This window comes from Lygodium microphyllum, chromosome 13, assembly GCF_053477565.2.
Source record: "Lygodium microphyllum isolate KBCC chromosome 13, Lygodium_microphyllum_v1.1.10, whole genome shotgun sequence".
NCBI classification, from domain to species: Eukaryota; Viridiplantae; Streptophyta; class Polypodiopsida; order Schizaeales; family Lygodiaceae; genus Lygodium; species Lygodium microphyllum.
In genome coordinates, this window is record NC_141147.1 from 26,147,274 (window position 1) to 26,162,488 (window position 15,215).

General features: G+C 41.9%; 1 protein-coding gene across 2 annotated transcripts in view; it reads left to right on the top strand.

Annotated features, from left to right (window-relative positions):
* Positions 1-15,215, top strand: part of NSF (AAA-type ATPase family protein) — an 85,588-nt gene that overhangs the window by 16,398 nt on the left and 53,975 nt on the right. For both annotated transcript variants that reach the window (XM_087690877.1, XM_087690878.1), the window contains one exon: positions 13,565-13,615. In XM_087690877.1, coding sequence (XP_087547003.1) covers positions 13,565-13,615 — 51 coding nt within the window. The remainder of the gene's footprint in view (positions 1-13,564; positions 13,616-15,215) is intronic.

The window sequence follows — 15,215 nt, forward strand, 5'->3', positions numbered from 1 at the left end:
AGAAGGTCTGTAGGATTATCATTTGCATGTACCTTGACAAGCTCAATGCCTTTGCTGTCAAGTACATCCTTGATGAAGTGATACTTCACCTGTATGTGCTTTGTCTTTGCATGAAAGACAGGATTCCGTGCTAGCATGATAGCACTCCGACTGTCATAGTGGAGGATAGGAACCTTTGTAATCCCAAGCTCTCTCACCAGACGTGAGAGCCATTAAGCCTCTTTGCATGCCTCTGTGGCAGCCACATATTCTGCCTATGTAGTAGACAGTGCAACACACTTTTAGAGCCTAGATATTCAAGAGATTGCTCCTCCTGTGAACATAAACACATAACTTGAAGTATATTTCTTGTAGTCAGGGTGGCCAGCATAGTCTGCATTTGTGAAACCAACAACAGATGACTTCTGCTTACCAAAGCAGATGCATAAATCCTTTGTGCCCTTAAGGTATCTTGTGGTATCCTTCATTGCTTCCCAATGCTTTTTGCCAGGATATGCCATGTATCTACTAACCACTCCCACCGCAAATGCAATGTTAGGACGCATAGCAACCATAGCATACATCAAGCTACCAACAACTGAAGCATAGGGTATTTTGGTCATTTTAGCCTTGCCATCATCTGATGTAGGGCTGTCGTCTGCACTAAGTTTCACATATGGAGGCAATGGTACACTGATAGCTTCCCCCCCTCCATATTGAAACGTTGTAGAACTTAGGTAATATACTCCTGCTGTGACAGATAAAGAAGACCCTTTGATCTGTCTCTGGAGTATACACATGCCAAGAATGTTATTTGCCTCATTGAGATCTTTCATATCAAAGCTATTGTGTAGGCTCTACTTCAAGGAGTCCAAGGCATGAACATCCTTGTTTGCAATTAGTATGTTATCCACATACAATACCAAGAGAATAAGGTTGCCATTTGCTGCCTTCTTGGTATATAAGCAGTGATCAACTTGAGAATGATGAAATCCCTAAGATTGCATGAATGTATCCAATTTATGATACCACTCATGTGGTGTTTGCTTCAGCCCATAGAGACTTTTGTTGAGTTTACATATCATGTGCTCTTTTCCCTTTGCAACAAAACCATCAGGCTGCTGCATATAGATTTCCTCATGCAGATCACCATGTAAGAAGGCGGTTTTTACATCCATTTGTATGAGTTCCATGTCCTTAGATGCAACCAAGCCCAAGATGGTTCGCAAAGTAGTCATTTTGACTACAGGAGAAAATATTTCATCAAAATCAATTCCATGTTCTTGCTTGTACCCTTTAGCAACCAAGCGTGCCTTGTACTTGGGCAAAGAATCAGAAGTGACTTCCATTTTGTAAACCCATTTGCAGGGTAGTACTTTTTGTCCTTTTGGCAAAAGTACCAAATCCCAAGTGCCATTCTTCATGAGAGATTTCATCTTTGATAGCATTGCTTTTTGCCATTTCTTACTATCTTGTTTGTCCATTGCTTCTTGGAAGCATGACAGTTTACCACAATCTGTTAACATGACATAGTCAGCCACATAGTTTACTCCAAGAACAAATCTACTTGGCTATTTTTACGCTTTGGTTGACCTACAGACCCAGTGGTTAATATTTGTTGGTTGTTTAGCATGTAAATCTGCATTAACAGCTTGCTGTTCTGCAGGTACATCTTGCTGTATAACTAGTTCAGGTTGTTCCAGGTGTGCATGTTCTTATTGAAATGTGGGCTATCGTGGGCAAGATCTTGCTAATCGTTTACAGCATCATTCCTTGCATTTTCAGGGACATTTTCAGCAGGTATTTGCTACTGTCTAACGGGCATTCTTTGCTATCCTATTGGTACATCCTCTCGGAATATAACCCTTTTGACTTTCTCTGTTCTTTCCGGCTGTTTATGCATGTGATCTTCTCAGAAGATGACATGATTGCTGCGTACTACTTTTCTTTTCTTGGGATCCCATAATCTATACCCCATTTTACCTTCATCACCATATCCTAGGAAAATACATTTATAGGACTTTGGCTCAAGTTTGCTGTGCTTTTCCTTACGTATGTGCACAAATGCCTCGTAGCCAAACACTTTCAAGTGTGCATACAAAGGTGGCTTGTCCGACCACGCTTCTTGGGGAACTCCCCTCCCCAAAGACCTGTTTGGTGATCGATTAATCAAGTGTACGGCTGTCATAACAGCCTGTGCCCAAAAACCATGGGGTAAAGCAGCATGTGACAGCATTGTACGGACCTTGTCTTGAATGGTCCGATTCATATGCTGTGCAACACCATGAAACAATGCGGGAGGCCTTACATTATTTCCATTTGCTATCCCCAAAGGTGGTGTGATAGCCTTCGTCATCTAGTTGCCCTGTGCTGATCAAGCTCTTTTTGAGCTGAGGTACATGTCTCACATTATGCAAAACAAACATGGAGCCATGCTGAAATTCGAGTTTCACACTGCCAATACCTACAATTTTGCACGCATAGTTATCCCCCAAGTGGACAACACCACATAGTGCACCATTGTAGTCAGAGAGCCACTCATGATGTGGTGTGACATGAAAGGACGCACCCGAATCAAGTATCCAAGTGTGAATGTCATCCTTAGAATCTGCATTCAATGCATGTGCCTCCAAAGAAGAAGCTAGAAGTACATCACTATCACTATCATTATCATGAGTGACTACATTAACCTCTTCTATTTTCACATTGCTCTTTTTGGCATGTTGGCTGTCCTTATTTTCAGCCTTGTTGGTTTCATTGTTTTTGTTTTTACCCTTCTCTTTCTTCAGCTAAAAGCAATCCCTTTTGTAGTACCCCTTTTTGCCACAATGATGGCACTCCACGTTCTTTCCATGAGACTTACTGCGTGCTCGGTTTTCAGAACTGCTCTTATGCTGAAAACTGCCTTTAGTGTGTAATGCATTTGAAGACTTGTTTGCTGAGTTGTTTTGCCTATTGAGTTTTTCCATCAACAAAGAACTCTCCATATCAGAGTATAACAGTTGAGCATTCGAATTACTCAAAGCTGTCCTGAAAGTATCCCAACTTTTAGGTAGGGTGCATAGCAAGAAGATAGCTTTGAACTCTTCATCAATATGAAAATCCAAAGCAATCAATTGACTGAAAATTGAGTTAAACTCATTCAAGTGTACAAACATGGCTGTACCCTCTTTCATGCAAAAATCCATCAGTTTTTTCAGCCAATAAACCTTGTTGGTTGCACTTTTTTGAGCATACAATTCTTTAAGCCTTTGCCACATTGCATATGCCGAATTCAGTCTCTTAATGTTGAAAAGCAAGTTGTCTGACACTGAGAGCTCAATGGTTGAGCGAGCAAGCTCGTCTAAGTCATCCCACTCGTCTTGTTCCATGTCTCTTGGTTTGATTCCCTTTGTTTTGATGGGCTTTACATGTTTTTTTTGCACCAAGACATTGTAGCATTATTTTTGCCAGGTGGCAAAATTATGGACACCCTCAAGCTTCTTAATGTGCAAAAGATTACTGGTGTCACTGTTTCTAGCCATAATTTGCAGCCCCAAACTGACAAACCAGTCACCAAAGGCAAGTCTAAATATGACACAAGTGACCACAATGCACAAGAGTACCAACCAGCAATGAAAATCCCAAGATTGCAGAAATTTTCAGATCTGCAAATGAATTTTCAGGATTAAAAAATGCCGTTTGCTGCACTCTTCAAGCAATTTCTGACACAATTAGAGACCAAGCCACCAGTTACATGTGAGATCTCCAAAATTTCACTGCAATTTTTGCTCCAAAAGCATTCCTGAGCAAAATTTGACAAGTTGGGTCAAAAGCCCCAAATTTTTAGAGGGTAATCTGTTCAAATTGCATCAATTCAAGTACTTAAATGCATATAGTATGCAATTCTTGCACAAATTGATGAAATTCTGCAAAAGCCCCAAAATTTTCGGGTACGGTGTGCACAAATTTCACTAAAATTGAAGAAATTTTGCCAAAATGTGAAAAAACCCCAAAATTTCATGGGAATTGTGCACTAATTTCGCAATTTCTAAGTTAGATTGTCCACTTCTGCATTAAAATCCCCAGATCCGAGAAAAGCCCCAATTTTCTTGGGCAAAATTTAACTTTGTGCCTTGGCATGTGAATGCCTCATGGAGGAGAGAAAAAAAAAGGATATTTCCTTTAAAAGAAAAAATGTTGACTTGTTGCCTGTCGTGTGATCCGTTTGTAGCGATTGGTCGCAGCCTGTCCCATCCACTGGTGCGCCGTGGCTTGCAGCCCGTTTCATCCGCCATGTGCCGTTTCTCTTGCGGCCCGTTTCGTGTCGCCTGTGCCTGGTCGCCTCGCTTGCAACTTGGTTGCCTGCAACATGTTTCTTCCTACAGCCTACGACTTGTCGACTACTTGACGAACCTGCTGCCTGGTTTGCGGCCTGTTGCCCCAACTCTCTGTCGTCTCGTCCCTTTGCGACCTGTTTGTTCGCCTATCACCTTAGGCGTGTCACCTCACGCCAGTTACCTCAAGCTCGTCACCCGCTCTGATACTAGTTTGTAGACAACGAGTCTGTGTGTGAGCTGAGTTGAGAGTTGAGAGTGCAGATGCAAAAAATTGAGAGCAGTAGAGAGTGAGAGAGTGAGCATGACAGAATGGTGTTCGGTACAATGACTAGTGCACTACATTTTAGGTTTTGAATATATATAAGTACAAAGTGTAAGGGCGCGTTCATACCCAAACACAATAAAAGGCACGGTGACCCTTTATTCCCAACAAAAACGGTATTACAAACAGTGGAACTCAAGATGAAGACTGCTTTGATGAATGATTGAAGGATGAATATGCTGAATATGATACATTCGGGCCTCAAAACCTCTGTTTCTCAAGGACCAAGGATGATTTTTGAGAGTGCACAATGGAAGTAGTGTTTCATTGATCCTATAGGGCTGCAGATTCTATTGTCAATCCCGCTTTGGGATCCTCCATGGGACGAGGAATACGGTGGGTAACAAACTTCAAAGATCGAAGGTGTCAAGAATACTCTCCACTTGACAAGACCAAAGCAAATGATCCATCCAGTCGGTCTTCTTTGGGCAAAGAAGGAAGAACGAGCACTTGCATTGGTGGTACCATCATAGGCATTCTAGGGCTAGAAAGATGGGCCTTATGGGAGAGATGAAGAGAGTGGGGAGGAGATGGCTGCTCCGATTTGTGTGCCTTGGCAAGAGAGGGTTGTTGTTCAGAAAAGGGGTTTGACCTCTGATCTTCGCAATGATCATGTTGCCTATTAGATGGAGTATGAATAGACTCCTCATTTGAGTCATTAAAGCCTAGAACCGGTGATAACCCGTATCTCTAGACTTGCAAACACACTAAATCTACTGTGTTTGGCTGTAGAAGAGTGTGAACGGAGTGAAAAATCAGCTATACTTGCAAGAAAATAGTTGTAGATGTCCGGTCTTTGTTGAAAGCACTTGAAAAATGCAAAAAGTTGCACTTTTTGCATCAAATAGTAGGCTGGAAATTTGCGTTTTCAGCAATAGGGGGGTTTTCTTTGAAGGAAACCTCTGTCCCCACTTAGGCAATGATACCATGTGAGAAGAGAGAAGAGAGAAGACAACAATAATAAAGGAGAAATCTACAATGAATTTGGAAAAAATGTTGAATACAATGATGGACTTCTCAGTCTTTGCATGCAGCCCAAAGCATTAGTGAGGGCACCAAATCAAGCTGGAAAGTGATGACAGCACCGGAGACGGTGATGGAGATGGTGACAATGATGGAGATGGAGTGTGTAGCCAGCAGCCCCTATGAATGACGGAGAAGAATGCCAAACTCCAAGTGTGCACTTGCAAAAGAGGAAGAAGAATGATCTGCCCAAAGAAGCACCCGGCTATAAATAGTTGAAATGCCTCTAAATTGGCTGACCAGCCAGCTGAGCCACTAAGTGTGGCAGTTGGCCTGCTAAATTTGGCCAATCAGCATCAGAAAATGAAATGCCGACATAGGATGTAGAAAATGCTGACAGGGGCAGATAGGGAAATTCCTAGTTTGGAAGGGCTGCACAAGCTGACAGATGCCTAGCAAGACAAAAAATGAACACTAAATTGACTAAGAAAAGAAATGCATGCTGCTTCCTCTGTCAAAGCACATGACAGGCATGTTAGAGCTCCTAATGTCCCTGTTTGACTCTGATTGAGGCTCACAAGATGATAGCGCATGACAAACATGATTGTGCACAGATGTGAACTGAGAATGGTGTTGGAGATGCGGGGAATAGCTCCAAGTCTATGCCATACTTGTGATGGATCTTGAATGCACCTATAGGAGTCCACCAAGCCATAAGATGATGTTGATGGTGGTAGAGGGAGCAAGCAGAGTCATATTCAGACTTAAGTGTTGATTTGTCAATGGCATCCAGGTTACTAATTTTGGTGCCATTACATAGGTTTTCTTTGCGTTTCCTTTTGTTGAGCTAAAAATGCATCACAAACTGATTAGCTCTATAAAAGAGCCCCAAAATGTGTAAATTACCAAAAGTTTCATTGAATGGTGAGTTGTCCTAGAGAGTTTCTATGTCCCATAAGCAAAACCCTTGCTGTTGCTATTGGCACCTAGTTTTTGGCCTTCAATCCTTGCCCATCTGCTGTAAGCTACATTATCTACAACACTTGGCATCCATTCTGCTGCTGCTGCTCTGCTGCCAAGAGGACCCACACATCGGCATTTTGTTGCGGGCCTGTCCATACTACCACGTCAACATTCAGGAGTCAGTTCAATAGCCTGCATTTTGCTGTTCTGCAGTCCACCCAGCATCAGCACACATCACTCTTGTTGTTACCCTGCTGTCTACAGCTTTGGTGACCAGTTTTCAACCTTTGATGGGTGTCACACTGCTGCATTTACTAGGTTTCAACCTCTAGACTGCTGCGTTTTGGTGACCAGCCTGCCGCCCTTACACATGCAACACTCTCTCAGCTCGGACTGGTGGTTACAGCACCGGGGATCCATCTCCGGTGGACATCACACTTCCACTAGATCCGTTGCTCTGCCTTTGAGCATTCTGTATGCTCTTTCCGTTATTTACAACATTTTTAAATTCAATTTAGACTTCCCTTCTCTTTGTTTGTGTTTGTGTTTTTTGCATTTTGCATTTTGCATTTTTGTGTTTAGGGTTCCTGCATTCTTGTTTGAGTTGTTGTGTTTTAATCATGTTCATACGTTTTGTGTTTTATCAATGCAGACCCTAGCTTATGTTTGCATGTTATCAGAGCTGGTGCTCTTGTAAAGAGTATCATGTGGCTACTTTCATGGAGAGCTTGGTTTTTGTGCGAGACACACGGATGACTTGTAACCGATTCACAATGTCTCAGACTTCTTGGGATGCGAGTATGTCTTACTAGGCTTGTCCATCATTGGAGGCCCGAGGGCATCATGGATTCCGTGAGGTAGATGACACTCCACCTTGACCTTCTTCATCTTGGCCAAATACATGATTTATAACAGATGAGGAGTTCCAAGAATACTTGCACATTAGGTATGGTCGTAGCTATCACTCTCCAACTCATGAAAATCTTGCTCCTAATTCATTTGGATCGGTTGGTGAGGCTGGCCACCTCTCTAATGAGGAAGAATATATGGCATTTGGGATGATTGGCAATTCATCTTCTTTGTCATCATAGCTAGACCTAGTGTTAGGTTTGTCTAACCTGTTTGAGTTATTTGAATCAAAACCCTTTCATATTTTTCTTTTTGGTATGTAGCATTAGTAAATGTAAATTGAGGAGACTCTTGAAGCAAACGTACTTCGATAGGTATATCTAACAGTTTTGTCTCATTTGAGCACGGTGTTGGTAGTCATTTTTCTCAAACTCCTTCAATCCCTCAATCTTCTAATCGAAACATAGATCTCCTCTCTTCTTTTTTGGACAATTTCAGATTGCACTCCACATTTGCATCTAGCACACTAGGGTTGGGATCATTTGTCTTTGCTCCTAGTTCCTTTTCTTTCTCTACACTAGATGTTACCTATCCATAGGTGAATGCCACTACACTAGATGTTACCTATCCATAGGTGAATGCCACTCTACACGCTAGTACATCGTTAGTGGGAATGCCACCCTTTAACAATGTGTTTACCCACACCCACAAGTGAGTGCATCTATTTACCTTGGGATGGCGATGATGGGTATCTCCCTCACTTCCCCCAGACACTCACTTCCTTATCTATTGGCCTCTCAGACGTAGGGATTTCCATCTGCTTATGGTGCGCGGACATTCACTCCATGGGTCACTTCCACACAGGGATTTCCATCCTTTGCCTATTGTGTCTCCATCCCTTCTTCTTGGGCTACGGATATAGCTACCATACCCATGCCTGCCCAGTCAAACCATAGCCACTTTTGGATCCACTATGCACACATCCTGCATGCATGGTTTACACTTTGGGGTTACTTCCCAAGTGTACTCCACTCCCCACCCTATCCACCCTACCCAATCTATTCCTCCTTCAGCGCTACCACTTCTAGTGCTACAACCAAGAATGCCTTCATGGATAAGACTAGTTTTAATGGATTGAATTTCACCACTTGGTGCTGCCTATTGTGTCTCCATCCTTTCTCCTTGGGCTACATATATAGCTACCATACCCATACCCACCTAGTCAAACCATACCCACTTTTGGATTCACTATGCACACATCCGACATGCATGGTTTGCACTTTGGGGTTAATCCCCAAGTGTACTCCACTCCCCCACCCTATCCACCCTACCCAATCTGTTTCTCATTCAGCACTACCACTTCTAGTGCTACAGCCAAGAATGCCTTCATGGATAAGACTAGTTTTAATGGATTGAATTTTACCACTTGGTCTAACTTTATGCAACAAGTGCTTGAATCTCAGGGTCTTTGGGACCTAGTCATTGGTCTAGAGTCTATGTCGGACTTTCAAATGGCTCACCTTGATCACATCTGTCAATGGATAGCTCGAAATGCCACAACAAATGTTGACTTAATGTAGGGTTTGCTTTGCGAGTTCCATTCTCAATTACAACACTTTTCCCTTGTATGTAAGCGTTGGAGTTATCTCCTTGATTGCCATGCGGCGAGGGATCGAACTTGACGTATCAATCTAAATCTTGAGCTTCAAGAGTCTTCTATCAAGGAAGAGGATGACTGGAAACTCAAGTTGGTTGAATATAGGTGATTACTCGTTGAGTTTGCCACTACTGGCTTCTTGAAGTCAAAAAATGATCAGGTTATATTCTTTCTAAATAAGCTCCGTGAAAAATACTTCCACTTTATCTTGCAAATCATTTCATTGCCCCTGATCGCTGACCTTCTATATGTTTAAATGTTAGTTCTTGTGTTATGTGAGGCCACATGATCAAGGTCATAAGAAGTCCTTGTAACATTCTTATTCAAAGAGGGTTTGGTTAGCTCTTTTTTGCAAGGGAAAATTGGAGGTGGCAAGAACTCTCAAGGTGCGAAGGCAACACAAAATAGGGGTGGCATTCCTTTCTTTGAAGAAAGCAAAGAAACAAAAGCCATCTGGCAATAACTCCCTAAAGAGAATAGATTTTGCAGGCATTGCCAGAGATTGGGCCATGTAGATCAGGAGTGTTGTACTAACTTCTAAGGCTCAAGGTCTCCTAGCTAAGAAACCATAGCAAACTGCGACTACCTCCACCTTGTCTTGGATAGTTGATTGGGGCTACGCTTCTTGTTGCTATCCCCATTTGCTCCTTCTAGCACAACTATGCCCCTCAACATGTGGTACGTGGACAACCTTAGCAGCCCTTGTCTTTTAGTATTCATGAAGGATTAAGTGACTTGTTTGCTAATCCCTCACCCATAGCACTTTATGCATTCATTCTGAGGTCTCCTCTTGCACCCCTACTAAGGACTATTCCCCCCACCTTGACATGAGCTTCATTACTCTTAGCTCTTTAGGCTAACGAGTTGGTTCCATATGTTACTTTGTCCTTAGGCGTTTCTTCCTTTGTCTTCCACTGCAATCACTCAATCACATATTCATTCCTTTTCTTTTAGCTTTACTTTTGCTTTTGTTTTGTTTTGAAGCATCTTAGGGATGGCTATGCGTGATGGTGGCTACACACTTAGGCTAGTACCCTTATGGTACACTACACTAGTCTTATAATGAGTTGGACCCATAGGTTACTTTGTCCTTGGGCTTTCCTTCCTTTGCCTTCCACTGCATTCACTCGATCACACATTCGTTCCCTTTCTTTTAGCCTTATTTTTGCTTATGTTTTGCTTTGAAGCATCTCACTATTAATCTTTGTTTTTGTAGATTCTAATCTCTTTTGTAGGGTTTTTTATTTCAGTCTAAGACTAACGTGCAGATTTGCACTAGTCCTACTTGGGTTGGAGACATGGGAGGTTCATCATTCCTTTGTGGTTTCATCTTCCTTGGAGACTTGCTCTTCTACCAGCATGGAGGCTTCCCCTTCTAAGGTGGATCTTGCACATCTCTTGATGCTATCACAATACTAACTTCCCCTTGGCTCCTCCAACTGGGGTGTTTCATCCACATCTTTCTTTATGGTTCTCAGCACCATTCAAAGACCAACATCAAATTCCTCTTCCTCCTTTAGCATCAACATCTAGGTTTAGAGGGGGTTCCTTCCCTTTCTTGGTATTCTATAAGTTTCGGCGATTGTCCTCAACATCGGTCTCCCTTTCTTGTTGTATCTCTCCTTTGCATTGCATGATCATCACCATCTTTGTAAAAGGGTGCTTGGACAAGTGGAAAATTTCCCCATGAGGGACAATGTCTAAGTGGCACTTGCTATATACACATTCTCATCATGTAGCATTACTCTTTGCATCTCATTGTGTAGAGCATCCTTGAGTGGATCATGAGCTGTTTTCATTGACGGTTCTTTCACCATCTTACCACCACATCTCTATATCTCTTCACCCTTGTACTTGGTCATTGACACCCACGAGTGGTTGGAATAGCTTGTTTGTTTTGTGATTTGTTGGATCTAACCATCCCTTTTTCTTCTCTTGTTGGGGCATAATTACTAGTTAGATTGCAAGCTATATGTTTTCAAATTAACAAAAAACCAAAAAAAAAGTTCAATGTGGTTCCATTGACCTTCGTAGGGATGCCTTGGCCTCTCTGGGGTGATCACTTTGACTCCCTTGGTAAGATAACCATTGCCTCTATAGCTTTGGTAGGCCATTGGATAGCCACTGTGTACCCTTTGTCCGATATCCTAGCTGCTTTGGGATGGAATGCCCGGGGGTACAAATGGGCTTGAGCTTTTCTTCCAATCCCTTCTTGGTTTCAAATTTGGTCCTGAGAGGGGATGTTGAGCTACAAATGCATTACAAATTGATTAGCTCTTTAAAACAGCCCCAAAACATGTAAATTACCAAAAGTTTCATTGCATGGTCCTAGAGAGTTTTTGTTTCCTAGAAGCAAAATCCTAATTTGGGAGGATCCTTCTGTATCTATAAATAGACAGGTTGGCCACCATTCAGCCTATCCTTTTTTTGCAAGCTCATTAGTCCACACATCCTCTGTTGCTATTGGCACCTAGTTCTCAGCCTTCAACCCTTGCCTATCTACTGTCCAATTATCATTGACTATGACCACATCATCTACAACACTTGGCGTTCATTTTGTTGCTACTGCCCTACTGTGAGGAGGACCCAAACATCTGCATTTCACTGCAGGCCTGACATATTGCCACTGTTGCTATTGGGGCCCAGTTCTCAGCCTTCAATCCTTGCCCATCTACTGTCCAATTATCATTGACTATGACCACATCATCAACAACACTTGGCGTCCATTTTGTTGCTACTGCCCTACTGTCAGGAGGACCCAAACATTTGCATTTCACTGCAGGCCTGACGTATTGCCATATCAACATTCAGAAGACAGTCAACAGCTTGTGTTTTGCTGTTCTGCAGGCCGCTTTCGATCATCACACATCACTCTTGTCGCCCTGCTGTCTACAGCTTCGGTGACCAGTTTTCAGCCTTCGATGGGTGGTACACTACTGTGTTTACCAGATTTCAGCCTCTAGACTACTTGTTTTGGTGACCAGCCTATTGCTCTTCCACATTCAGCCCTCTTTCAGCCCTGACTAGCGGTTACAACACTTGGGATCCATCTTCAGTGGATGTCACGCTCGTGCTACATCCATTGCTCTGCCTTTGAGCATTCTGTACACTCTTTCCTTCATTTACATAATTGATTCATTCACTCCAGAGTTCTCTTCTCTCTCTATTGTGTTTGTGTTTTTGCGTATTGTGTTTTGCATTTAGGGTTTCTGTGTTATTGTTTGAGTTATCGTGTTTTAGTGATGTTTGTCCATTATGTGTTTTCTCAGTGCAAACCCTAGCTTATCTTCCCACGTTTGTGGTGAGTAGCACCCCATTAGAGTTTCCAAGGGGGTCAGCCCGTAGTTCTGTTTCTCTTTGGAGCATATCCATGCTGATTAGTGCATCCCCACACACACAGTTGGTACTGTTGACAGGTGCTCTATTTGTTGCTATGTTCATGATTTCTTGAGACATTTGGGCCATAGAATGCCAAGGTTAGGCATCTTTTGGTTTTGGCCTATGGTAGGACCTCGGTGGGGAGAGAGATTCTTTTCAGCTGATCATGGCAGTAAGTCTACGTACTATGACTTTTACCTATAATTGTGCTTTTGTGGCATGCTTTAGGAGCTTGCACTCTTAGAGAGTTGTTTAGTTGAGCAACAAGACTGCATGACTCTGGTATGAACCATATGCTATGGGCCAAAGCTTTATTTCTTTGGGACTATGGTGGATTTTACACAGCTCACTTCTAGTAGCCTAAGTTTAGCATGGAGGATTCAACTCTTCGCACTTTGAGGCTCACAGGCATTGAGTATTGTGTCCTTTAGAGGTGAGAGGATGTGACCAGTTGTTATATCTTCTTCAATGGGCCTATAGCACGAGCCTGTTCAGACCTATAGCCTATTTGTTTCTTTTGCAAAGGCTCATATAACCGCAGACATTGTTCAGATGGAATTCTGCTTGTAGCCATACAGGTTCCATCTTTCTCTCTTCCATTACCTCCTTTGCTTTCCTTGTTTAATGTAATAAAAAAGCCTTGATGCTTTTACAGTCTAGTAAGCCCCCTTTTTCTCAGAAGGAAAACTTACACGATTTTCTAATAAGTGAACAATAAATAGAAAGGTGGCTCATGTGCTTTTAGAGGCACAGGGCATTTTTAATCTAGCATAGCCTGGCATACAATTGTCAATTCTTTCTTTTTTTGGATCTTGACTTCTTTGATTGTTGTGATGTCCTGCAACATCTTGCTTGTGGCCTAGACTTGAGAGAGGCTGTTTGAATTACTTAATGCTATCCCCAAACAGATTGTATGTCTTTAATTCCTTGCATATTCAATTACTTGCTTCTGTGGCGCAAAAAATCAAGATGTGTTTCTAATGAACCGGCTCTTAAATATGCAGCAGGATTTTGACTTTTCATCAGGATTCTAAGTCATGTACCTTTTTCTACTGTCTACAAATGACATTTTTGTCCTCTTCTGCTTTATCTGTTTGTTTATTTTTGGCACTTTACTTGTGTGCTCTATATCAGGTTGATGCAGTAAAGCTTGGTCAGAAGATTCAACGAACATTTACTGGACAGGTTCTTGATTCATATCTCTTTTTTGAAAGTATCTTGCTCAGATTCTCATGGTTTATATTTTACAACGAGTCATGAAAAACTTAAGATACGGCAAAGAAGGTTTACTTTTTTTTTTCCTGCGTTGAAGGTGCAATTGCAATTTCGTTCCTTTATTGATGACAATTTGGTTGGAATCAGGTCAAATCCTATTGTCATAAGCTTTCCTGTTTTAGCCTCTTCTGAGGATCTAGTTTTATCAATTTTCAGAGTAGACTAATTTAGTATATACTCTCAGAAATTTCCTAATTTTTGTCCACGGCCATTTTTGAACTGCTTAGTTCACATAGTATGTCCTTCTTAGCAGGCGCTCTTGAGCTCACACTCCTCTCCCCCTTACCTGTGTTTGTAACCCAGTGTTATATTTTCATGATGAAATGGTTGTATTCATTGAGATTCTTTTGATAACATGTGATTTTATGTACAAATAAATGAAAACTGGAGGTGTTTAATTCTCATCTTTGGTTCCACTATGCTTTAAACTTGCTCAATAGTAGAAATTTGCACTGTCTGCACTCCTGTCTGTGCTGTGTTACTAGGCCAACTTGATGGCCTAGAAGTATCCTGTAGATTGACACACAAATGGCGAGGTTTCCTTTCATTGGAAGAGAAGTAGTGAACCTTTCAGAGATGGTGCATGTCTTATTCATGCATTAAATTCTGATGCTGAGAGGGCATCCTCTCTTTTTTTTCTTTCTTACAATGAACCTCAGTGTTCCTTCTGCTTTAGTCAACTGAGCAGACCCTAATTAGTGCACATAAGCACAGTTTTAGAGCTAGTCTTCTAATACGTCTGAAATTTGTTACTCCTTAAAGAGTAACAAAATACAATACTTAAAACTGTGTGATTGATGAACCATGACTGATAGACTGTTTTTTTGTAAGTAGGGTATCCATGTGCATTGTGCACTTAAAATAGGCCTTGCTGTTGAGATTCCCTCTTCCTACCCTTGTTGCTAGGTATGCTGTTCACAGTGCAACTACTTGCTGCTGAAAAGCAGATCTTGTCAATGCACACTCTACTAGCTTTTACCCTGGTAGATGAATCTGTCAATGATGCGAGCAAAACATAGATACCATTTTACCTGCCACAGTGGATTATGAGATGCCATCACTGTTTCTAGTGATTCAATGCTAAGTTACATTAGGGCTATGCCTCACTTTCATAGGTGAATTTAGACAAGCTTTAAAATGCTGCCTGGACTGGTCATTGCACACTGAATTAGTTGTTGGTGCTGTGCTTGGTTGTGCACAGTGCAAATTAAGCCAAGAAGGCACCTGGTTGCTCATTTAAGGCACCTAACGCCAAGGTTTATGCACACTCAGGAGTGTTCTATTTGTACAAATGGCTTACTACCATCTGGCTGGTTACTCATTCAAGACCATTAACCTTCAAGCCTTCTCCAACACTTGGTGACATCCTTTTTGTCCAAATGGCTTGTTACAATCCAGCTACATAGTTAAGGCTGCACATCAATCATGTACTGTTTTTAGGTTGTCTCTCCTCTTCTGGACATTTATGAGCACATCAGTTGATCTGGACTATTTCAGCCATTCATGCTTC